This window comes from Pteronotus mesoamericanus, unplaced genomic scaffold (assembly GCF_021234165.1).
Source record: "Pteronotus mesoamericanus isolate MK-2021 breed Mesoamerican mustached bat unplaced genomic scaffold, CSHL_Meso_final scaffold_165, whole genome shotgun sequence".
NCBI classification, from domain to species: domain Eukaryota; kingdom Metazoa; phylum Chordata; class Mammalia; order Chiroptera; family Mormoopidae; genus Pteronotus; species Pteronotus mesoamericanus.
Window position 1 is genome coordinate 2,174,675 of NW_026555307.1, and position 26,472 is coordinate 2,201,146.

Sequence of the window (26,472 nt, forward strand, 5' to 3'; positions counted from 1 at the left end):
ACAAAGCAAAGTGGCTGGTGCCACACCTACCTGGTTGCCACGGCACTTCGAAACAGCCACGTTTTCAGGAAAATGACTAAGTAGTTGAAAGGATCAGTCTGATCTGTGTTTCTAACTGGTGAGGACATCTTCTGAGGAAATGCAAAATGCTCTTTTAGATTTACTGACTTTGGTTGCTTTTGGAGAGAAATTCATCAGAGATACTGCTGCTAGCAAATATTCCCAAGTCCAAGTATGCGATTCATTTGGGAAGATATTTGACAGATCAGCAGCTTTATGTCCTGTGTGCCTCATATTTATATTTTACAAATGTCAACTTGGAATGACCTCATTGGAAATGTCACACCACACACGCACTTTCAAAGAAACCAGGAATTCTTCTAACACCTTTGATGACTGGAACACAGCCACACAATGTCTGATATTTACCTCATTCTGAATGTCATACTTCAAATCAAAGTTTAATTTTTTGTCGTATTTAATACTAACCTCTAATATTTATCAAAATAGTTGTAAGGGTAACAACATGTACCTTCATTCCCCAATACTGACCATTAAAAGAAAAAACCTAAGTATGATTTTTTTTTATTATGAGACAGTTTTCAACAATTTCACTATGTTGAAATAGGATTTATTTAAAATATTTCTTTGTTTAAAAAACCAAAAAATTTAAAAGTTTGGCTTTCAGCACATATCCAGGCCACTACAACGGCCTTCAGAAATATTAAAATCGTAAACATCAATGAACACTCTAAGTCTTCCTTTAACATAATATGACAAGTTCCAGTCTAATATTCTTTAAGGCAAAATTGTGTCAGTTCTCATTATTTTGACATTTTTGTAGTGTTTTTAATTTTAGAGATCAATGTAACATTCCCCCCAAAAGCTGCTGTAAGCATCGCCATTGCTTAAAGACCGTATCTGATGATACTGTGTACCAGGACGAGAGATAAGAATACAGAGGTCTGTCAATTCTGCATTGCATAGAAATAAAACTCTACTAAAATAAAACTCTAAAAAAACTCTACTAAAAGCCTTTTATAAAAAAAAAAAAAAAAAGGTAACAACTTTCAACTTTAGTTTCCATGAAGCCAGGAAACTGATCTCAAAATGTGAAGCCTCACATCACAATGCCTCAAATTCTAGGGTATTCTTTTAATTTACATCAGTTTTGCTTGAGGCTGATTGTCCCATTTTAAGAATGGTCTGACTATTGTGATTTTTTTAAAAAATAAATATTCATCTGGAAAAATCCCTGGGCAAGGCCTTACCAATCAATATTTTAATACTGAAGGCTTTCGCATTTAAAATAAATGTTATTTCAGCAGAAAATTCCCTTTAGTCTTAAAGATTTAAGTCCCTACATTTCAGGCCCCAAAGCTCTCACTGCAATGGGGTGAAACTGAGAGCTGTGCGGTGAGGACTATTTCTCACCTCGATAAAACTAGACTTCTGCAGGTCCCGCAGCTGTCCTGTTGGCGTGGTCTCTTTGAGAGTCTACCACTTTCTATTAGTCTTCCAGGTAATTTTTAACAGAACTAACTATGAATACACAGCCTAATACAAAAGAAGATGACAGAGAAAATTGCAAATCTTTTGCTCATAAATTACAGGGCTGTATTATTGTTGAAGTGTGTGTCTCAAGTGTGAACCTGTCAGCAGTAAGCCTTGGGGTCTCTGGGAAGTCTGTGTGAGATTTAATAAGCTTGCAAACTTGGCTAAGGAGAGACGGCATCTGTCAGAGCCAACTCACAAAGGCAGTGCTGTCACCATGTCTCTGTGAGAGTTCCTTCGTGGTGGAAGATGACAGGACTGAAAGGTATGGAAGGGCCAGTAAAGAACATATTCTCAAAGCTTTGATAATTAGGAATTCTCTGGGACTTGGACCCTTAGATATTAGTTGTTGTGAGTAACTATTGCTACTTAATAATGTAGTTTAAATTTATTTGCAAAAAAAAAAAAAAAAATTAAAAACCTGAAACTGCTACAAAGTGTTCTAAGGAAGGAAGTAAATACTAAAATCTCTGTTGTGTGCTAAGTCACGTGGCCTGCTGGTGCCAACTCTGTAAAGACAGATCCTCTGAATGTCTTGCACTGACTGGTCTCAGGGAGTATGTCTCCCAGAACTGCAGAGATTGACATCAGTTTACATTCTTCCGTAGTGCAATCCTTAAAAAGCTCAGAAATTAGTGCCTAACCACTTTAGGAACAAAACAAAACAACAAAACAAAACAAAACAAAACAAAGGTGACATTTTCCCTCACCCAGGGGTGTCAACAGTCCGACTGGTGGAACTCCACTTGGAGAACTCCAACCTTCAGCTCTCACTTCCGATCTCGCGTAGCTGCCCTGGAATTACGTGGGAGCCTAGAAGGACCAGTTACGGCAATGCTCTTCCAGAGACGGCAGGTCTCTGCATTGCAACCAAGGGTGGAGGTGGCCAATTTCACCCGCTGTGGAGATACCCACTAGGCAAGTCCTGACATCGAGCTCCAATCTAAAATTTTGGCAATAAAACTGAGTTTGATGCACTCCTACGCTAGGTTTTCTATCCAGTCTAATAAAGTAAAGCACCTTTGGATTAAAAATATTAAGCTCAACAGCAACTAGACTTCTCAGTTTTGTATTTAATTTTCCTTATGTCTCCATGGCTTAATAGTGTTCTGTTGCCAGAGAAAAATATCAATCTGTGGAGTCCAGACTTTCTGCTGGAGGGGCATATTTCAACCTAAAAGTACCTAGAGAGAGGGAAAAAAAGAGATCACATTTGAATCACTGTAGAATTACCACAAACAACTGATCTGTCCAAAGTTATTTCCAGAGTAACTGGTCAAGATTCAGGTGCTGGAAATCTAGACCATCTCTTTCCAACAACTGCAAGCCCCCCTCTCCCACCCAAAAACTGGATGTTACTATATTAGTTTATAAAATCAGACAAGGGGTGAAGTAACTGAACAGTTACTAATCCATTCCTTAATTCTTTTAGCAGCTCTTTTTCTGACTCCAACAGCACATAGCTGGTGAACTGTCCAGCATGCCTCGGCCCAGAGACAAGGATCACATGCTCTGGGCTCGCTGCTTTAGGAGATGCAGCACCATCTCTATCAACACGGGTGGCCATAGCCAAAAGTCGCCCGTACCTGCCACCAGACCTACTAGGACTGACTTGTTTGTCTTTAAAGCTCTCCAGATGACTAAGATACACTGGGAGGTCTGGTCATCACAGGTCTAAAGCAACCCTCGCACCTACAAGATCAAGTGACTTCAAGGCCGCAGAGCAAATAGTCACAGAGCTGGGACCAACTTTCCCAATGCCCAGTTTAATGACCTTTCCAAAACCAATTGCAAGAACAAACCCGTTGCAATAAATACAGCAGACATACACTTGAATTTGACTAAAGCAAACAAGAGAGCAAGTGGGAGAAAGGTGGGAAGAAAGAAGATGGCAGTGCAGTGAGGACGGTGTCACGCACTCATGTACACACACCAACAGCCACGGGCACCCTGGAGGGGGGAGAACAGAAGTGGGGACACGGACTTCCATCTGCAGCATCTGAATTTATGTGCTACGCCCTAGGCTTTCAGTTAAAGGTTGGGGGTGACATTAAATCACCCATACTTGCTCCCCAGTCACATGGGAAGAAGTAATAGACCAAGGAGCCATCAGGCCAGACCCCCCTCTCCACAGCCAGCTCGTCACATTCTAGAATAAGGAGCAGGCCAAAATCATGAAGACAGTCTCAGAACCAAAGTAACCCTCCTTTTGGGAACTTCACAGCCTACCAAGAATTTCATGCTTTTTCAAAGAGATTTGAAAAATTGATTTTTGCTTTTAAAAGAAGAACGTTTACTATTATTTTCATAAACAATAAACCTTTTCCTGCACCTCTCTGGGTAGCGCTGCACTGCTAACCAGTGAAGCCGGTTTGCCTCCGGAGCTTCGACGGCCGCGGCCCGCCTTTACCTTGCCGATTGAAGTCCATGGACGGCTGCTTGCAGTCCTGAGCACGGTGACCGGTGGCCCCACAGTTGTAACATGAGAGGTTGCCGCTCTTTTTGTGACTGGAACCATTGCTACTGCCCACCACGCCCTGGGCCTGGTACACACCGGCCGCCCCTGCCATGAAGCTCTGCATGGGAGGGACGGTGAACGTGGACTGGCCACCCAGCACAGGCTCCGCGGGCACGCTGCTGCCGTAGGGTGAGGGCATGACTGGGAAGGTGCTGCTGCCATACTGCTGCGTGCCCACGTAGCCGCTCCCACACACGGGACTGAAGGGCAGGAAGGGGAAGGGGAAGACGGATGGCCCCGAGAATGGGTGCTGGAAATAGTTGGCATAGCTGACGGTCAGGCCGCCAGAGCCACAGCTCCCACTGCATCCACAGGACGTGCACACGACGCAGCCAGGTGGCGGGCCGGGTGAGGGTTGCTGGGGCCCCGGTGGTTGCTGATGGTGGTGGTGGTGGTGATGGTTCTGAGCAGAGGCAGGAATGTTCCCGGGGGAACCGCTGCCACTGCTGCTGCTGCTGCTGCTGTAGAAACTGCTTTCAGGGACTGAGGAGAGCGCAGGGCTGGAGCTGGGGGCGGGGCAGCTGGGCACAGTGGCCATGTTTGGGAAGGATGGGGAAGCGTGGCTACTGGAGGAGGCAGTGTTGCTGTTCGCACAGAAGCTGCTCTGCAGGGGGCCCACGGGCACACTGCTCATTGCAGAGAAGGCAGCTTTGGTGTTGGCTGTGTACAGAGCAGTCCGGGGGTTTATTATTGCAGGGGGCACACTGATCTGCACGTTATTAGAACAGGAAGTTTGCCCAGAAATGGCAGAATCCGCAGGGACAGATGAAGACATCAGAAGTTTCATTGGTGGCCGAGCCACATGGAAGACCGTGCTGGATGTCCCCATGGCAGCAGAGCTCGTCTCTACCACCAGGGCTGGCTGCTGGGCCGGCTTCATCACCCTGTCCAGTGCAGACGCGTGGACAACTTTGGTACGAGGACCAAAGGACACGGTGGGTGACACGGAGTTGCTCTCAGTAAGTCCAGAGAGGACCTGCATGGGCTGATGGGGGGCAGACGTGGGTAACACGTCCATCATGGCATTGCCAAAGCTCTTGTCCACTTTGATGCCACTTCTTGGTCCAGAGACTTTATTCCTTTCTTCCAGAGACAGCAGTGAGTGCATAGAAGACGAGAGGAGCTTCATGTCCGCACCCCCTCGTTCCGATTTGTGCACAGAGTTCAGCATTCGGATGGGAGCGATGTGCGAGGCTGCAGTCATCATCTGAGGAGGCAGGGGGTGGTGGCCCGACGGATTAGAGCCTGCCTCATTCTGCACAGGAAGAACCTGGGCCGTGGGTCTGGCGGAAGTTGAAGTGAAATGATTCAGTAGCATGACAGGCTTCTCCTTATCGGAACCCTCCAAGTGCACCTCCACACCTAGAGATGGAAACAGGAAGGTCAGCACAGTCCCACAGGCCAGGGCGGAGCAACCCTGGGCCAGCCACGCCGGGCATCCTTACGTCTGTCGTTCTCCTCGGCGCTGTCCGAGCTCTCTTCCCGGGCCTGCACCCCCATGGGGCTGGGCGAAGAGCTGGAGCACTCTGAGGAGCTGCCTTCCCGGGCCGTCTGGTGAGGTGTCTGCTCCACTTCCACCCGCAGCGCTGCACGGAAGAGAGAGGTGACAGTCGGAAGGTGGCACCCAAGTCCATGCGCTATCGGACGCCTCTCACCCACCTCCATGAACATCTACCATACACTGATTTCTTTACATCAGCCCCAAGAGTCAGACAGGGCTCTGACATCTTAAGAGAACCAACTGCCCACAGTCACGTGGCTGGTTATACAGCAGATGCAAACACAGCAATGCTCTCAGCCAGATGCTCAGATACCTCCCTACTCAAACACCATGGAATGAGATAGAAGGTTCCCAAATCAGCACAGTGCTACGAAAGTCATCATCCACAAACACCCTATTTCATGAGGTTCAGGGACATAAGACCTTTTTAGTCAAATAACCACTTAAAAGATACACTGGCATTTTCCCCTACACTCTTGTACTGTTACTCTTGATATCTCTATTATATAAATAAAACAACAGAGCAACTTATATGGGGGTCGCTCAACCTTTTTCTGAGGAGAGAAAACAGCAGGAGGAGGATCACTGGAACTTCAAGTCCCCAGAGCAAAAGGGCTGGTAGTTAGGCATTAAGGAGAAATTTCAAAATGGACTTACTAGGCAATGACCTAAACATGACCTCTGTGCCCCATCTTGGGAAAAGAGATGCTCTCATCTATTTTGTATGTTACCTGCTCTTTCCCTCTTATCATAGTAGTTTCTGGATCTAATTCTTTTGCCCTAACAACTTCAGGTGAGTTATCAGTCTCCAGCTCCTAAGTCAAGACACTTTTAATTTCCTATGGTAAAGATTACAAAAGCTACAATAACGAACAGTCATTGTAAATACTGAAAAAAATGTGTATGGCAAAAGGGTGTGTTATGAAGTCTAATGATTATCAAAAGAACAGACTGCCGTCCGTGTGTCCAGGCTAACCCGGCGCTCGCGCACCTGCAGCGTGGGTGCTCCGCACATTCTGCACGGGCCCCACATGGCTGGTGGGGGGCACGCGGGCCACTCCGCTACTGGTGACAGTGGGTGGGGCCGAGGGGTTCATGCACCGTTTCTCTGACTTCTCCCTGTGCAGTAAGAAAGCATGCAAATAGATGAGGTTTCCATTCTGCTGAAAAACCTTCTCACGTGTCACCAACTCTGCTTACATACATCTATTCCACACAGAGGTGACTTTCATCATAATCATCTCCATTCTCACTTGTCAGGTTCACTGCAGACGGCCTTACCTAGCAAACCAGAGCCACACTCACAGAACTGTAAAGCATTAAGTTTGATAAGCAATCAAAAGTAATCCAGTCATTGACACGTAACACAATTCCAAGTCCCAGCATCAATCTGTTCAGTATGTCAGAAACTAAAATGGGCATGTACTTCATAAACAACTTCACACTTACTTCTCCAGCTCCAGTTGAGTCTTGAGTTTTTTCTTTGCTCCCATGGTGAGGGATTCAAATTTATTTAGATCTTCTTCGGTGAGGCTGAGAAACTTCCATAGAAGAAACAAATTACAAAGTTACTGAGAATTAAGATTCTAAAAACAAAGAACTTTGATCCTACTTCTAGGATATGTAAACAGATTGAACTTACTAGATAATAAAAGACTTGGGAACACTAAAACATTTACTTGCTAAATGTTTCCATATCCACAGTTCAAAATACAAGATGATCATTTTGCATCTAAGGGGCACAGGCGCCTCGCAATTGCTTGGTGAAGACAGAGTCCCCTGGAAGGAAGGTCCATGCTGTGCAGGCAGGTGATGAGAGATGCAATTTGGGGAAGGGCCTCCTTCCTCCCTGGGACTCCCCCTCAAATGCAAGCTTTTATCCTCTTGGAGACAGGAGGACAATTTCTTTTAACACCTCTTTTTTTCCTGAAATCTGGGCCAACATCAACTTTGTTGGGAAGCAAGGTGATCCAGAAGAGTACAGGGCACCAGAACTAATGAGGCCTCACACCAACTGAACAGATGATACTCTGGTGCTCAAGACAGCCCATGACATAATTTGTGACTGTAGCCATTTTAGCTGATGCATTAGAGTAAAGCTTTTAAAACTGATCATGACTAATGTTAATAAAATCTGTTGTTTTTAAGATCTATGAATCCTAAACTATCACAAATGTACTTAGAATTTGTTTTTTACTAGGCAGTAACAGCTAGATTTCTAAGTTCAATTGCAGATTTTTGGACAAATGAAATTTTTAGCTAGATAAAAGTCACAAAGTCACTTTATCCAACAGGGGGAGCTCAGAGCTCAAACACCACATACAGGTCTAATTTGGTTTTATTAGTGATACCAAAACTCCAGAATTTAACTGTAAATAAATGCTCCTACTGAGAACTTTCTGTAAAAACTAATTTCTATGAAGGACTGCTTGAAAGCCCTGAAATCCATCTATTCCTTTAGCTATATGACCCAAATCAAGCCTGATCAACAGAGAGCCATTTGCGGGGACCAGTGTTTGGACCCCTCAAACTGGCCCTCTTGAGCCAAGCCGCAGCCCCTGCACAGGCCTCCTGCGAGGGGTACTTCAGATAGCAGTGGGGGGCGCGGGCAGCAGAATTCACTATTTCAATCTATTGCAGGACTGATGGAGACATAACGTCCTTCACATCACACAAAGTACCTAATTAGTAAAGACCCCAAACTACCTAAAAAAGCTGTTTGTTTACAACCAATCCTGTTCCAGCTTTTCTTTCAGCTGCAGGGAGCCTTCAAGTTCCACCCACTGCCGGCCCCCAGCAAGCATGCGGGACTCAGGACATGCCTCTGGAGGCGTTAGATGCCAGGCACCATCACTCCCGCATCCCATACAGTCAGAAATCCAATTCAATTCCTCTAGGAGTGAGGTCAGAAGAAAGACAGGTTACCTGAAAAAAGAAGCAAATTCTACACTACCTGCTAGGTAGCCAGCATACCTTCTCCATTGTGAGCTGTTTAAAGACGGGGTAGTATTTGTGCAAACGCAGTTTCCTCAGCCAGTCTAAAATCCCATTTTGCTCCTGGGTCTGAGGAGTCTGCAGACTGGAAGGCATTAAGATGGCAGGCGAGGTGTCCATCTGGGTCCGGTAGGCCAGTGCTGAGCCCCCGCCCCCTGCGTGGGAGCAGTGGGGCAAGGCAGCCGCACCCGCTGAGTGCTGCATGTGGTGCTGGGTGCCACTCTGAGAGGATGGGATACCGGCCACTCCACACACAGGCCTGCGAAGACAGTGGACAGGTGGTTTCAAAAGACCGCAGCCTCCACTGACAATCACTGTTAGAGGCATGCACGAGCCAGCTTCCACATCCTGGACTGCACCTGTGGTCATTCCCACTACTAACCTCGGAGCCTTTTCTGCCACTTCCCCTCCTCACCCCACAGTTTGATGCCTGTAGGTGCATGTGTGTGCGTACATGTATGTGTTCATCCGTATGCTCTAAGGAAATGTGTATACATATGTACACATGCCTTTCTATGCATGTACTTGAGACTACATGTATCTGTGTACACAAATGTATACATACATATGTGTGTGTCACAACCAACTTCTGGCTGAGCTGCCTAGTTTCTTTCTGTTACTTGTGTCACAAAATGATACTCATAATCATAAATTAAAATTGACTCCTAAATCTTTAATACTCAATTTTTTTTAAAGCAAATCCTAGAAGCTGGAAGGAACACAAAGCACCTACTTTCTTTCCTTGCCCCTTCCATCCTAAACTGTAAACCTATATGCCAGGCTAAGTGGTGTGCAGTAAAGAAGAAAGTCAGCACTTTCAGAGAACTCATTAACTACCGAGGTTGTCCTACAACTGCATGCTTGCACACAGGCTCCCTGTGACGCCGGCCCACTGGAACGTCAGCTCTGAGACAGGCAGGCAGCCCGCGCGCCACTTGAGCGCGCCTGCCACTGCTGTCAGGCCTCACCAGAACGGAGGCCCCCAGAGCAGCACGCCGGCACCATGGGCATACTCACTTGCTGGGCACTTGTGAAATGGAAGGTTCTCAGAAACCTAGACTGTACAGGGCCCAGACACTGGAGCTTGCAATAGAGGTCCTTGGGAATTCCAATTCCAGTGGCTCAGAAAAAGGAAGCATTTCTTTCTCTTTCTTTTGAGCAATTTTAAATTGGATTATCTCTACATAATTCCTCTCTCAACATTATTCAAGACTAAGATCGAGAATGACTTAACTCTAGAAACAGTTATTTACACACAACCAAAAGTAACAATATTATTTGAAAGGTGTTGGTTACATGGTAGAAGTCTCACCTTCCAGACACACCCATCATGGTACCGACTTTAGAAAGGGAAAGGTTGCCAGGACCTGTGAGTTAAAATAAATGTTGTAAAATTTACAGACAATAAAAATGTTCTTATTTTTACTTAATTACATTTTACGAACTCACTTGGACTTTGAAGCTGTTGGGTGGGAGATGAAGTGCTGAAAAATTTCTTAACATGGTCATTTTTCAGTACGTGAGAAGGTAATGAAGCCAAATACCTAAAAATTAAACAAATGGGTTTATCTGCATTAAAATACTACAAAAAACTGAAATTTACATTTTCAATTAAGAGAAATATATATTAGATGAGAAAGTAAACAGTAGTGTCTTAATCTATATTCGTCCTGATTTAACTCCATTTGATCTTTATTATGATTCACACTATTTCCCCATGCACCTTCCCTTACTTGTACTGTATCAGATTGTAGCAATCAAGCCTTCACGGGCTCACTATACAGTCCGGTGAGCCATAACGTGAATGCGACCAGCGCCATCACGATCACAAGGAACTTGTAGTCACTGTGCTATGACTAGGTCTCAGGTGCCAAGATGTCAGCGCCTGTTCCGGAGCCAGGCAGCAGGCCTTCTCCTCCCTGCACGTCTATGAAACCAGTATGCCAGGAGAGTCTCCGGGGTCCACAAACACCTGGCCTGGGAGACTTTTTGTTAGGCCCTGGATCAGTCTTAACTTTCAATTACAGGGCAGAAATAGTCATCAGATGTAATTGTTATAAGACTGTCAAAATTACATGTTATGGTAGCATATATTTTGATTTTTTTTATTTATTGATTTTAGAGAGATGGAGGGAAAGAAACATCAATTTATTGTTTCACTTTTTAAAAAATTTTATTTTTATTTTATTTTTTTCCATTACCATATACCCCCCTCTCCTCAGCAATCACCACACTGTTGTCCATGTCCAAGAGTCTTTTTTTCTTTTTGCTCAATCCCTCCACCTCCAACCTCTCCCTGCCAACTAGCTGTCATCTGCTCTCCATCTATGAGTGTGTCCGCATTGTTCCACTTACCTATGCATTCAATGGTTGCTTCTTGTATGTGTCCTGACCGGGGACTGAACCCACAACACCTTGGCATATTGAGATGACACTCTAACCAACTGAGCTACCAGGTCAGGGCAAGTACCACATACTTTGAAATTCCTTTGCTCATAACCTCAAAATCACATCTAGGTTATTAAGAGTCTTAAACTGCCCATTGCTGATGAAAATTCCTACAAACAAAGTAGATACTCAAACCAGTGAGAGTAACATATAATGCGAAGAGGTCCTCGGATGACCAGGCAGCTCACGCCTGGCCCTGCCGGCCCTGCCCACACTGCAGATGTCCATGGGTCACCACCGTGCCACCAGCAGGGCTGGCCCTGGGGGCGGGGTGGGGAGCATTACCTCAGGTCCGCTTCCAGATCTATGTGGTTTCGCTCTACATAAAACGAATCTGGGCCAGCTAAGCAAGGAATGAATTTCTCCAAATTTTCTTCAGGGTATAGCTGAGATAACTGAAAGAAATGAAAAAGCACAGGAAGTACGTCAAAATTCATTTTATAAAACCAGAACTCTTCCATGTAAGAAAACCCTGGGCAGGTATAAGATGGTGACATCTGCTAGTATATTACTACAAAGTGCCGTTCTATTAGCTACTCTGAGGTTCTACACCCGCTTAGGATGTAGAAAGCCACAAAGGAACATAGAACTCCCACCGTAACATCAAGAAATAGCCTGATATTCTACAAAATCGTACCTTTCTTTGAGCCCAGAGAGGTGAACTATAAGGCCACCACCTGAACCGAATTGCATGAGGGACTGGTCCCTCCAAGGAGAAACAGGATACCTGAACTGTCTTAACTGTGACAGAGCACTAGGAGGAAGTGGCCACCATGTAAGTGGGTAGAAGAGACTGGCCAAGATGGACACATTCCCACAAGCCGAGTGTGGGCCAGACATCGTCAGCCAGGAGCCCCAGACACAAGGGGACTGTGCCCTCACTGCAGAGCTCTCTTCCACAGGCAGACTGGCAAGAGCCTCCACAGGTGGCACAGGTGTGGGCTGGCTTCTCCTGGGGGTCAGGCAGGAAACCCTGAGCCTTTCCCTGGAGGTTCACCCAATCCACGACCACAGCCCTTACACTGGGAGAGGAACGAGGCCGTTCCTGCTCCCAGAGCCCAAGCAGAGACCCCCAGTTGTTGGGGACAAGGCAAAAGCAGTACTTTCCTGCCTCTGAGGGTGAGTAGGAAGTCCTCCTGGTACCAGACCATGGGCAAAGATACCCTGGCTTGGGGGGAGATAAAAGCAAAACCCCTCTAATCCCGAGAAAGGGGCCCACCCGGGTCAAGGATCCTGCACCGTCACAAAGTGGAGGTCAGCTGCCGCGGGGGAATGAAACGTGGGGATGCTGCGAAAGCCCTCGCCAAAGGCCTTGTGCCTGGCCCAAGGCTGGGCCGGATGGAAGGAGGATCCCCCTCTCCAAGTCCATGACCAGGCAAAGAGTACCAGCTGTATTCCCCGAGGAGGTAGCAGTGGTGGTGGTGCGAGGGGCGGTCGGGCAGTCACCAGAGCAGGGAGACCCCTCTCTGTGCCACAGTCACACGAGACTGCTGGAAGCTGAGTGTGAAGCAAGGCCACTGAGAAGCTTCCCACACTCCCAGCCCCGCTCAGGGCTCAGGGTACCAGCAGCTCTCCGCTTCCGGAAGCCTGCGGCACGCAGAAAGTAACCACGGGAACAACAGTACCAAACCCGGCCCCGCCCCTGACTGGGGCAACGGGAGGACCCCACTGCTGGCGGGACAGAGCGGCAGCACGCCGTTTCCAGGCGCGACACTGCTTCCCCGGTCTCTGCATTTTCTAAACATGATTTCTAACATTCAGGCAAAAACTGTAAGGCATACCCCAAGAAAAAGGGAGAAGAAAAATCCTGTCAAGATCGTCATCAGAACCAGACTCAAAACCAACCCAGATGCTAGAACTAACTATCAAACAGGGATTTTAAAATAGCTATGATTAACATAATAAAAGATTTAGTTAAAAAAAAAAAAGAACATGTATGAACAAATGGAAAATTTTAGCAGAGATGGAAAGTTGATTAAAAGATGTCAAATAGAAAAGAGAAGAAAAAACCAAATAAGAGAGGAAAAAAAAACAAGAAAACCATGGTATCAGAGATGAAGGATTCAGCAAATTTAACAGGCTCATCAGCAGCCTGGGCTGAGCTGAGAGGCATAACATCAACAAACTGGAAGACAGAGCAACAGCAATTATCCATATGCTGAAACAGAGTTAAACAAGGGAGAAAAACAAGCGCCCCAAGGCTGGAGAGAATAGCAAAGGCCCAAGTACATGTAACTAAAGTCCAGAAGTACGGGTGAGCAGGGTAGAAGAAATATCGGGAAGAGATAACAGACAAGCATTTTTCAAAATTAACAGAAAGACAACAAACCAGACATCCAAGAATGCCAGAGAACCCAAAGCTGGGTGCACAGGAGCCACTGCAAATGCGCGGACAAAAGACCAATGCAAGGTTAGAGTTCCCGCCCGCATCAGGGAGTCCAGAGAATTTTTCTTTCTATTTTTTTTCCTTCTAACAAAGTGAAAAGACAAACAGAAAGGAGAGGCAATTTAGTGTTCTAAATGTTATAGAAGAAAAATGGCCCTGGGGGGTGGGGGCGGGAGAGGTCAGTGACCCTGGAGAGCGTGGCACTGTGGGATTCTTCTGTGCCTGACAGGCCAACTGGACAGGCAGAATTAAACCCCCTCCTGTCCAAACTTTTAAACCAGGATCCATCAATGGGATTGTTTCTTAAAGGGATTACAGTCAAACCTCGGTTCTCGAACGCCTTGGTCCTTCAACAATTCAGTTCTTGACCAAACTGTTCACAGAAAAATGTCTTGGTTGTTCAACAAAATTTTGGACCTCGATTCTCTACCCGACAACCCTTCTGTGCTGATTTGAGTATGATCAGTCACTTGTCTCTCAAGCAAAAATGGAGATTCTGTATTTGAACAAATTGCTTCTTGAACAGTTTTCTGGAACGCATTAAGTTCAAGAACTGAGGTTTCACTGTATAACCTTGATTTTTTAATGAAAATGTCAGACTCACTGTGGAGACACTTTAGACACATGTAGGTAAGTCTGTAGGTATACATGTACATGTGTGTATGTAGGTAAAGAGGTGTTTTATTTAGTAGTGGAAACTTTTGTTCAAATAATGTTTGTTGAATCAATTTTAAAACGGGAAAACCCAAAGTGTGAGACAGGTACAGATGGGACTAGGCGGAGTCTCTCCCTCAGCCTCTGCTGAAAAGCAATCAAACCAAACCAAACACCCTCAGTCATCTGCATAGTTGCATCTCCTGCCTCATCTCATTCTCAACAACTGGAAGGAGTCCAGACTGTGGCATCGAGGACCGTGTGTTTATTGCTGCGCACTGTCAGACGCAGACCTTGGACCTCCTGTGGACAGGCACGCATTCCAGGCACTGCACTCACTATGCCAGCTGAACAGAGCCATCCACTGAAATTACTCTGCTGTATTACCAAGCACAGGGAACAAGAGCCTTCTCATTTTCAGAAGAGCCCTTCATCACCTTACCTTTGAAATAAATTCAGTCACTTCAGAGGAAGATTTGGTTACAGATGTTATTGAAGAGTCAGACCACAAGACCTTAAAAACAAACAAACAAACAAACCTTAAAAACAGACACCACATACGTAATCCACAGCACGCTTGTCCAGGCATTCTTGCTGGCGCAGGTGCCATGAACACAATAGGCCCTAGTGTGCTGTGCATCTTGTGAATGGAACATTTATACATCCCTTAACTTGTTAGAGAAAGAGCACTCACTCAGGTCCAAAGCTTAACTTTGTGTTTTGTGCAGTTATTCAAATATTACCAAATTACTCAGGCATGGAGTCTACGGTTTGCTTCTAAAAGTTCTAACAGGTCACCGGCAATTACGACTTGTGATGTCCATACACACTGCCCTCAAGAGGACCTCCGTTTCTTAGGTCAGTGTACACAACTTTGGATGCAAATCAAGAAGTTACCAGAAATCAGCCCATGCATCCACACAGTAGGTGCTTCTATGTGCCCCTGCCCTCAGGAATCTCACAGAACTGGGGGCCCCATGGGAGTAAATCCATGACAATAGGCCAGGCCATCGATTACTAAACAACAGAGAAAATCTCCCCTGGGCGGGGTGGGGGTGGGGGGGAATCAGTGCAGAAAGAATTCTGGGAGAAAACCTCAGAAGAAGGGCTTTCTGGAAGAAACTCTACAATGCCTGGTATGCCAAAGGCCTGACTATACATATGTCTGTTTCTCCTTGCCTGGAAATGTTTATGACAATGGGTAGTTTTATTTCACTTCTTCATAAATCTCAGCCTTCCCAAAGAGACTAAACTCCCTGGGGAAGAAGGCTGGGTCTTTTTCTTCAGCTTTCCCTCCGCGTGTCTCACACTGTTTCCCCCTGAGGTGCTGGGTGAACACAAATGGAATGGGAGATGGCACCTACGAACATCATCAGAGGGCTTTTCTGCTTGAGAAAAGCATGAGCTAAATTCAAATGGGCAAGCAGGAAGCCTCCTAAAGGAATGAGACAAACAAAGGGGACAGAATGCAGTGAAAGGGAGGAAGGGGCCAGAACAAGAAAGGTTCAACCATGAAATAGGAACTTTACCCTAAAATCCAAAAGAAGCTACTGGACAATTTCAAATCAGGAAATAAAATGACCAAATGTATTGCATTTTGTTACCAAAAAGAAAGCATTACATTCACACTGGTTTAGTGCAAACAGAGCCTGGAGATATCAAAAGCCCCTCCCGCCCCCATCGTGTGTGCTGAGGGCCCCCCGTGGCCTGGAAGGACTGCCGTCTCCCCTCTTGTCCGCTGAAATCCACATAAGTCTCTTTCTATTTCAGTACTTGTCACACCACACAAAAATTACTAAGCCATTTGTTTCATCAAGATCGTGTTAAATATAAGCTAACTGTGGAAAAAGGCCATCTTCTTTGTGAATTCCCAACACCTACAGGAATTCACCAGCAAGGCAAGCATTGGCATTCTTTGAACAAACTTGCCTTGCCATCTAAAATCTACCTATACTAAAATGAAAACACCCAAATAGTTTTGTCTAAAATAATCAAATCTTGTAACAACATTAAAAAGAAGTTTGGTGGTGGTGGGTGGGTGGGGGGCAAGCTGTGACCCTCATAAACTCAAGTAACTTCTATGATTGAAGATGAAAACTTTCTATTCATTAGATGTTTGATTTAAAGCACTGTTGACGTCTTCTGTGATGTGGAATACTTATCTTTTCCTAATAATGTTTCTAGTTTGAATCTTTTCTCTCTTTCCTTCCACATTCACAGCCCATGAATGCATCCTAACCCGAAACCATGAAAGCCAACACCCAGACAGTAAGGGCAGCATGGACAGACCACTTCATGTTGAATCAACAATCTTCACCCCCAACAACGGTGTACTTTAAGTAAGTACAACTATCCTAGGTTGTCTGCTACTGATATGTTTTTCTTTTACTTCCAAATGGAGTTGGTATTTCAGCTGAAGGCAGATAGGAAACCAAGGCCTGGAAACACGAGCTCACCTCCAGGCTGAGTTAAGCAGCGCTGCAGATGATGCAGGGTTGTCTCACCCTCACGTCCTCTGCTCCTGCCTCACTTGCCCGCCCACTCCCCTGCACCAGTGAAGTGACAGGCCACAGAGGGGCATGGATACAAGAGAAAAGGCTCACGTCCTGCCACATGCTAGAGATGCATGCCCTGTCAAATCCCAAGGTGGCATAAACTGTAATCAACCGCATTACTTTATGTACCATGAAAACATGTGGCCAATCAAATTATGGCACACTATTTTCCTACCACTTAATCAGAGAGCTACTTGACCTTACTGAGACAGCTCTAACACATCTTAAGCCTATACAAAAAGCAAAATATGCACAAAATAGATACATATTTAGGATCTCTTCACACTCAAGAGTATAACTCTGACTCACTTTGCACCTCAATCGTGTTTTTCCACACAGCATCATATTCCAAAATGTGGAGCGACATTTTCTTCACCTTCCACAGGAATCCACCGAGCCAGAGGCCCCTGCACACTGCTCATGCCACACCCTATGGTGAGCGGGAGACCCAGAGCCACCACACCTACCGGCCAGGCTGCAGGGGGTCCCAAACCAACCGCAAAGATGGGCAAAGCAGCGACACACTACAAGGCAGCCTGGGGGAAGCACAGACCATGCATGGAGAAGGAAACTTTACAATTAAAACTATCATTAATATTCTCAGTGAACTAACAAGGCATAATCAAGAACAAGATGCTATGAAAAAAGAGTTGTCACAGAACAAGTGTTCCTTGAAGTTAAAAATAGGATACCAAAAGTGAAATGAATGTGACTGAAAAGATGGAAGATGAGGTCATCTTCCATAAAGTAGATAAGAAAAGAAAAAAAATCAAAGGGAAAGAAAATAGAGGGGGGACAAAACCCAACAAAAAACCCTAAGGATCATTCTTGAGGCCCAACATGCAATGCAGACAACAGTTCCGAAACAAGAAAACAGAAAAATCAAGCAGAGGAAATCAAAAGGACTGATTCAAGAAAAAGTCCCCAAATTAATGGATGAGAGTTTTTAGAGTAAAGGGCCCCCTGTACCTCAGCATATGACGACTACAGAAATACACCCAAGCACGTCTCTGAAATACGCAAACACTTGGGACTAAGAAAATCCTTAAAACTGCTAGAGACTATAAAACAGGTCACAGTGCAGGATCAGGAACCAAAACAGATTTCCGATTCCCAACAGCAACACTGCAAGACAGTCAATAAGCAGTGCTTTCAAAGTCCTAAGAAAAATGGTGCCCAATTTGGAATTGTATTCTCAATGTCAGGGTGAACAGATAAATGCACCTCCAGACATGAGAGTTTCATCAACTGTACCTCCCATATACCCTTTCTAAGAAACCACCAGATAAACCACTAAACCATGACTAACTTAAGACAAAAGACGACTTAAGGTCCAAGAACACAGGACCAGAGCCAGGAGGGAGGAAGGAACCTCTGGGTGATGATGAAAAGGGACTCCATGATGAGAAGTGCGTGCAGGGCTGAAGAACGTGAGTCCAGGTCGGAGCAGAACCACAGCTCCAGGGCCGAAACCAAAGGATACTGGACACTTCTCAACGAGGGGAGTGGTAGACACCTAGGGAAAGCCTTAGGGGTGAAGCCTTTTTGTAACCACTTGTCCCTGAGCAAAAAAAAAAAACAAAACAAAAACAAAAACAAAAACAAAAACAAAAAAACAACAACAACAAGCAAAAAGAGACATGTAACTCCCGGGAAAACATAATGTTGGAATGAAAAAGTACTAAGCATATACCATATGGCTCCAGTATCAACAATCTTCACAAAGTCACACTAATTGTGATACAACCACTGAGGCATATATAAAAAAAAAAAAGTTCCCTGCAACTCCTGGCAGTGCATACAAAATTCCTGGACTTTTGGAACTCTGTGTGTGTGTGTGTGTGTGTGTGTGTGTGTGTGTGTGTGTGTGTCTGATGAAAACAAAAACTACATTAAAAAAAGTCACGAAGATTCACCCTTTGCTAATGGTGGTAAAATATTCATAGCAATTAAGACTGTTTAGAGATTAAATTTAAATTTTAAAGAAAAGATAAAGCATTCTAATAAATGTAATGGCTAGGTTCTTAAGGAATAATGGCATAAAAATAATGCTTTTTAATACTCCGTGTTCTATAGTTAGTTCCTTTTAAGTAAATAAAGCTCTACAATCTAGTAGGTGTTTCAATGATTTGTGTAGTCTTTTGATTTTTTCCTTCCCTTTCCTTCACACGTAATAAGTAAATTTTTTAAAAAAGTTTTTTAGTTATTCTAGCTTCTCAATAGGGAATTTGGAGAACCTGGTAACATTTGGACATTTCACATATATATAGTTATATACTAATTTTATTCTGTCACTTGCTTCCTATATACTGATTTGGTTTCCTCGGTAACTAGTAACTATCAATTACAACTTCAGCAAAAACAAAAACATCTCCACAGAAAAGAACAGGAAACTCAAACTCCTATCTGTACTACATTTGTGTATTTTGAAATCATCTTGAGCCCGGGTTAGGTCTTCCCATAAAAGAGTAACGTTTCATTTGTATCCTGGAAGACAATGATACATAAAAATTAAAACTACAGATAAACAAAGCTGAAAAACTGGTGGGGCAGAGTGTCAATTGATTTCTCCCTGAAAAAGTGAAGGCTTTCAGGGAAAGTATTTCATTGAGCCTTTTCCATATTGTTAGTAACAAACTGTCACATCTCATCAAGGTTGGCAGACATTCCTAGTAAGATTTTTTTAATTGTTCCGGTCACAGTATAATTAATAGCTATTTATTTCCACATACAAAGGACAACCTATGTAAAGAGCTCTTTAATCTTGATTACTTACAGTTCTATGGATGAAAGGCAGATTTTTTTTTTAAAAAAAAGCTGTATTAACTTAAAATTGACATCGAACTGTACATACGAGGTCTGTCCGGAAAAAGTCCAGCCATCATTACTGTAAGAACAGTTTGCACCACATCGATGTAACCTGGCAGCCAAAGAGAGTGGGGCTGGAATGTGATTGTGTGCACAATGACAACTTCACTGTACTAGTCAGTGGGGGAGGCAGATGCCATTGAGTGAGCATGTGTGCTGTGTGGCCATCACATTCAAAATGACTGAGTAGAGAAATGAATCTGCATCAAATTTTATGTTAAGCTTAAACATTCCCCCACAGAAGCTATTTAGATGATTGAGAAGGCCGCAGCTATGGGCAACTGGTGATTGGCATCTTCACCACAACAATGTGCCCACTCATGCATCACATTTTGTACAGAGCTTTTTGGTAAAACGTCAAATTGCCCAGGTGACTCGGTACCCCAACAGCTCAGATTTGGTGCTCTGCAACTTCTGTAGCTTTTCCCAAAACTACAATCACCTTTGAAAGGGAAGAGATTTCAGGCTGTCGATGAGATTCAGCCAAATTCGACAGGGCAGTTGATGGAGACTGGGAGAACTGTGTAAAGTCCCAATGTGCCTACTTCAAAGGGGACTGAGGACTCATTGTCCTATGTACAGTGTTTCTTTTTTTAAAGTTTTATTAATTTATTTTTAGAGAGGGTAAGGGAGAGAAAAAGAGGGAAACATCAATATGTGGCTGCCTCTCATGCACCCCCTAGTGGGGGACCTTGCCTGCAACCCAGGCGTGTGCACTGACTGGGAATCAAACCAACGACCTTTGGTTCACAGGCCAGCACTCAACCCACTGAGCCACACCAGCCAGGGCACGTCCTATGTACAGTGTTTCCTGTATCCTGTATCTTCTTCAATGTGTCTTTTTTATAATGTGTGGCTGGATACTTTCTGGACAGACCTTGCCTTTCAAGGGCACAATTTGATATTCAACAATATGTATATACCCATTATGAATCTATCACTCCAATCAGTATAATGAACATATCCTTCACCCTCAAATTTTCCTCCTGCCCCTCCCAGGAAGCCCTGATCTGCTTTCTGTCACTATAGTTTGTGTTTTCTACAATTCTATGTAAATGGACTCTTTTTATATTTTTGAGGGGGAGGGGGAGTCTGGTTTCTTTCACAGAGCATAGTTGAGTTTCATCCATATTAGTGAGTGTGTCAATATTTCACTCCTTTTTATTTGAGCAGTGCTCCACTGTTATGAGTATGAAACCATAGTTTGTTTAGCCATTCTCCCGTGGAGGGATATTTGGGGTGTTACAAATAAGGCTTGTTATGAACATCCACGTACAAATATTCGTATGAACTTATGTTTTCATTTCCTTTGGGTAAATACCTAGGAGTGGAATTGGTGAGTCATATTTTAGGGATATGTTTTAAGTTCTTTTAAAAAAAAAATCAAACTGTTTTCCAAAGTACTTGTATCATTTTACATTCCCACCAGCAGCGTAGGAGAGTTCTAGTTCTTCCACATACTTGCCAACACTTGGGATGGTGAGTCTTTTGAATTTTAGCCATTCTACTGGGCATCTATTATTATCTCACTATGGTTTTAACGGTATCTTCCTAACAACTAATGATGCTAAACATCTGTTCACATGTGCTCTCTGCCAACCATACACCTTCCTTGGTGAAGTATCTGTTCAAATCTTTGACTCATTTTTTATTGAGTTGTTTGCTTACGGAGTTTGAGAGTTCCTTATGTATTCTGAATACAAATCATTTATCAGATAGGTAATTGGCAATTATTTTTTCTCCTAATCTGTGCCTTGTCTATCCATTTTCTTAACAGTGCCTTTGAAGAGCAAGTTTTAAATTTTGATGAAGTCTAATGTATTTATTTTGTATCTTATGGATATTTTTGGTATTGTATCCAAAAAGTCTTTACCTCATTTAATTCACAAAGTTTTCTTCCATTAGTTTTGTCACTATACTTTCTCCCATTAGTTTTTTAGCTTTAGGTTTTACACATTTAGGCCTATAATCAAGTTAATTTCTGTATAAGAAGTGAGATTTGGTCAAGGTTCATTTTTTTGTGTATGGGTATCTGTTCCAAAACAATTTGTTGAAAAAAAATCCTTTCTTTATTGAACTGCCTGTATACCTTTGTCAAAAATCAATGGACAATTTACATCTGAGTCTAATTCTAGACTCTGTTCTGTTCTGATCGATGCCTCTGCCCTTTCAGCAACGCCACAGTGCCAGGATTCCTGTAGTGTGACAGGAAGCCTTAAAACCAGGCAGTGTGAGTCTTCCAACTTTTTTATTCTTTTCCAAATTGTTTTGACTACTCTATAGTTCTTTCTATATGAGTTTTAAAATCAACTTGATTTCTAAAAGAGAAAAATCCTACTGGGATTTATTCTTGAGGGGTCATTAAAATGACAGAAAGTTTAAAGATACGTTGTTGTCCCCTCGTAAGATCTTGACAGCTGGCTAGAGTGACTGCAGTGAAACACCAAGGACTTCAAAACCATAAGGTGGTTCCACTTTTCCTACATGTGAATAATACATATCTGTATCCCATAAGCAGCAGCATATTTAACAGAAGACTACAACTTACCAGCACACTAGCACCCAGTTTAAGGAGCACAAATTAACAGTGTGTTTTGTAAATAAGATAATTTTTCATAAAAATGTTGATTATTATCTTTCCTCTGTGCCTTGAATACCATCCAACAAATGCAGACTGGACTGCAAATTCCCTTGGGCACATCAAGTTCGCACCTCAAAAGAACTGACAGTGCGACGGCTGGGTGCTGAAGGACACTTTCCTGAACGCAAGAATACTTTTAAAATCAGTTATCACATCAGGGAAAGTCAGCTTTTCAGACACTTGAGCTTAATCATTGGGGTGAAAACATCTTATATTGAACATCTAACCCCTGTGACAGTTATCGGTGTCAACACTAAGCAATAGTCCCTGATCTAGTGCAGCAACCTCCGAGCTGGGACTGGCCTGAGGCTGACAGCTCCAGGCTCCTTTCAGAGCTGTCTAACTTGCTTTCACGGGACTCAGGGCACGGTCCCCATCTCCACCAGTCTGCTGCTGCTCTTTCTCCTGATCATAATCCCCTCCTCTGAGGAGAGACTGTGAGAGTCCAAGTGTTTCTTTTGCCAAAGCTATTTTTTAGCAGTAGCTGCAGGCAATTGAGTTGTATCCGGTTTCTGCACCTCACCCTGCATAAGCTCGATTCCCTGCCACAGGTAACAGGACTGACGATGGGGGCACGAATCAAAGCCCAGATGATCAGACGGACTGTGCATGGGGCCAACCACTCCAGATACACTCCGTGCTCGGCAGTCTCCCAAGTGGGTAGTCCCTATGGAGGCAGATGATGATCACCAAAGCCCCTCTGGGAACACCTGATGGCAAAAGGCAGAGAGTGGAGGGGAAGGGATAATATGCCCAGGGTCTGGGGACGTGCTGGGCTCCCAAAGCCTGCTAGGCCTGGAGGATGCTGGGATTCCGAGGGTCTCTGGGTGCTAAGACTCCGGTGCTAGTCACAAGCTTTAACAATCTCCAAAACCTAAGCCCTTCCTGTACGTTCTGAAAAGACATTTATAGCTTATCAACTGATTCTTACAATGCAGTACCTCCCAAATGAAAGGAAGATTTTATTTTTTAGTGGAAAAAGTATTTAAAGTATTTTGACGCAGCTACACTTTGAAAAACTAGTAAACTGCTCATGGTATACAAACTACCATATTTTGTCGTGCATAATGCACCATTTTTTGTGCAAATTTTTGAGGGAAAAATAAGGGTGCGTATTATACATGGGTAGTACCTGAAATATCTTGTATCTGTTCTTGTGCTTTGTAACTATTTGTTACATAAAATTACTTGTATCATAATATGTTTGAAAATAAATGCTAAAATTCCTTTGCAATACAAAATAATATAAAACAAGTACCTAAATATAAATAAATAAAAATTGAATAAAAAAATTAAGACTAAAGATTTTTTTCCCCCTGAAAGTCTGGGCCAAAAACATGGGTGCGTTACAGACAGTAACACATTATACACGGCAAAATATGGTAGATATTCACCAATAAACTGTACTTAGTATACATACTAGACACTAAGCAGAAAGCTTTATTCCTGAGCACATTCCCCAATAACGTGGGAAGCAGACTTTCCTTATGAATCAGTATTGAGGTACATGGTCAAAAGAGACCCTCACACAACATGGCTGGGCAAGTGAGGGAAATCCATTTCCCAGCCTCTTCCACAGATAAGTGGGACCAAGAAACTAAGCCATGGTCAATGACAAAGGAAGTGTCAAGTAGCTGCTTTCAGGAATGTTCTTTAAAAGAAAGATAAAACCTTTTCCCTTCTCTTCATCCTGTATCTTGCTATGTGGAGTGAAAATGTAAGGACAGGAGCCCTAGCTGCCATCCTGGGCCATGAGGCTGGGGCTCACCTCCTGGGGATGTCCAAGCAGTCAGCTGGAGGGAGCCTGGACCCCAAGAATTTTCGAGAGCATTAACTGCCATGCCAGCACCAGGCTGCTTCACTGTTGTTTCAGCCACTGTCATCGAGGGTCTCTAGCCTCAATATACATCATGTCTCACTTTTCATGATTCTCCACATTTGCCACCTTAGGTAATCAACTACCAGCAGCTGAGCATGTCAGCCGAGAGAATGTTCACCATACAGACCAAGAAGCTTTTGTCATCGAGTGGGTACAGAAAAACAGCTTTTGTTTGCAAGCTTTACTATTTCCAGACCTTGTGCTGAGTGCTCTGAAGGGGCTGTCTCCTTTAATTCTCCCCCCAAACCCCTCCTCCTTTACTGACTGGAGGTGCTGGGGCACAGAAGTTCAGCATTGTGCTCAGTCACATGGCCAACAGGGACAGAATTGGACTGCTAAGTCCAGGCTCTTCTAGAGCCGGGCCCCTCCCCCTGACGGAGGCCACGGAGGTCAGGGAGTGAGCACCCTGCAGGCCGGAAGCCCCATCCTGGAGAGGGCCCACCCACGGACTGAGTCCCAGCTTTCTCTCTCCCACAGCACCGACAGTGCTTTGCAAAAAGGCCCATCTTTTATTTAGATAAATAAAAGTACCAATTCATGGTATATGTTTCTTTCCTATCCCTTAGAGGAGAAAAGGGGAAAAAAAACTTAGCATCTTACCTCAAAGGAACATTCAACATTTCTTTCATTTTTTTTGTGTGATAATCCCTTCAGGTCTATCTTTTCAACACTCACTGTAAAAGTAAAAAAAAAAAACAAACACAAAAACAACAAACAACAAACAAAATTATAAAAATGAAATAAAACCTTGAGGTACATATTATTTTATTTAGCATTTGATATTTTAGCAATTTTCAAAATAAGGCTTTCAATGCCCAGTGCTGCTCAGTCTCTTCTGTGCTGTGTTCACCTGGAATGAGAAACTCAAGAGGAAGGCAAAGAGCTGTCACGCTGAGGAATGGAAGGTGAATTTAAAAGTAAAGCAAGAAAAACAGGCAAAAAATAAATACAAATTATAGAAAAAGAAGATAACAGTGCTTGGAAAGAGACCAAAAGTTTATCTGTATGCACAAGAGTATGAACACCAATTATAATGAAGATTAGTTATGATCTGTTCCAATTTCTGAAAAACTAACGCTCAGTGTTTCTGCTGTTCCTGTTTCTGACAGAGCTGCCCAGGGCCTCTCACTGAGTCTTCTCGTCAACAGAGCGCGGTCTCACCCTTCCCTGACGGGGCAAGGCTGGAGGTGAACAGGGCAGCACACAGAAAAGAAACTGAAAATTCCTAATGCTGCCTCTAAAGGACATGCCAAGGGCTGTCCGAGACTGACTGCACAGACGGATGGTGACAAAAGAGAACCGCCATTAAGAGAGTTCTAAAGTCATCAGTGTCTTCACACTGCCCTTTTCACATACATGAGGGCATTCCTTTCTGCTCAAAAATAAAATGATACATTAGACACACCTTCCTCCATTATTTTTTCCTATTTTCAGAGGACATATGGCAGCGATCTACAAGGATTTCTACAGGTCTTTCAATCTAACTGTCCAATATGAAATACTCAACATAACTTATCAAAACTATTGTTACAATTCCTGCAGGTGCCCAACCTCCTGGCCTGCCACACTAAGGGTTCCCAAAGTATTCTCTGAGGAACACCAGTTGTACAGTAAGATGTTCAGGGACACCCCTGAAAACCTTCACAGTCACAAAGTTTGAAGGAAAAATCTCAAAAACTCCTTGTAGACTGTCTAGTACATCAGCAAATTAAAGGCTCTGAGAACCCATGCAACAAATAAATCTTTTTGTTAACACTTCCCCAGTTATTTTTGGCCACAGACCTCTTTCTTCCCTACTGTGTATGAACATCCCAGGGAAAACGAACTGCTCTGTGTAACATGCTTTGGGGGAGGTTCTAACCCTGCACTACCCAGTACTGTAGCCGCTAATCACATGTGACCATTCAAATTTGTATTAATTTCAACTGAATAAAATTCAAATCTAATTCTTCAGTTGCGCTAATCACATTCTAAGTGGTCAAAAGCTATGTGCGGCTAGTGGCCATCACGCTGTACAGCACAGACACAGGACATTCAGTCATCAGAGATATCTACCAGGCAGTGCTGTTCTAAGCCAGGAGCCAGCAAACTACAGGCTGCCCTCCCCACCTGTAAGGATAAATGGTTTTATTGGCATGCAGCCATGCCATTTGCTACATATCTTCAATGACTGCTTTCTACCCCCAAAAATATTTACTATCTGGATCTCTGCAGAAAAAAATTTGCCAAGCTCTGCTCTAAACCAACAAGTGTTCATTCACCAACATGTCTTATGAAGTTCCTGCTATGGACCAGGTCTCATTCTAGGGGCTGCGAATACAGCAGTGAACAAGACAGGCAGGTTCTTGAACTCACACAGGTTACCGTTGGAAGGGGAAAAGACCCTTTGCTTGCTCAATTATTCTCTCATAAACCTCCCTAATTTTGTAAAGTTGCATCAGGGTAGATATGCTCCTTGGGAGATACTAGAACCT

The 26,472-nt window shown here is 43.8% G+C and overlaps 1 protein-coding gene across 1 annotated transcript in view; it reads right to left on the reverse strand.

The window, feature by feature from the left end:
• Positions 1 to 1,045: 1,045 nt before the first annotated feature.
• Positions 1,046 to 26,472, reverse strand: part of ZCCHC14 (zinc finger CCHC-type containing 14) — a 57,003-nt gene continuing 31,576 nt past the window's right edge. The window contains exons 3-13 of the mRNA XM_054588936.1: positions 24,599 to 24,672; positions 14,498 to 14,569; positions 11,301 to 11,410; positions 10,017 to 10,111; positions 9,880 to 9,934; positions 8,547 to 8,826; positions 7,023 to 7,114; positions 6,565 to 6,692; positions 5,518 to 5,658; positions 3,965 to 5,434; positions 1,046 to 2,738 (exon numbers count right to left, since the gene is read on the reverse strand). Of these exons, the coding sequence (XP_054444911.1) occupies positions 2,683 to 2,738; positions 3,965 to 5,434; positions 5,518 to 5,658; positions 6,565 to 6,692; positions 7,023 to 7,114; positions 8,547 to 8,826; positions 9,880 to 9,934; positions 10,017 to 10,111; positions 11,301 to 11,410; positions 14,498 to 14,569; positions 24,599 to 24,672 (2,573 nt within the window). The 3' untranslated portion in view covers positions 1,046 to 2,682. The remainder of the gene's footprint in view (positions 2,739 to 3,964; positions 5,435 to 5,517; positions 5,659 to 6,564; positions 6,693 to 7,022; positions 7,115 to 8,546; positions 8,827 to 9,879; positions 9,935 to 10,016; positions 10,112 to 11,300; positions 11,411 to 14,497; positions 14,570 to 24,598; positions 24,673 to 26,472) is intronic.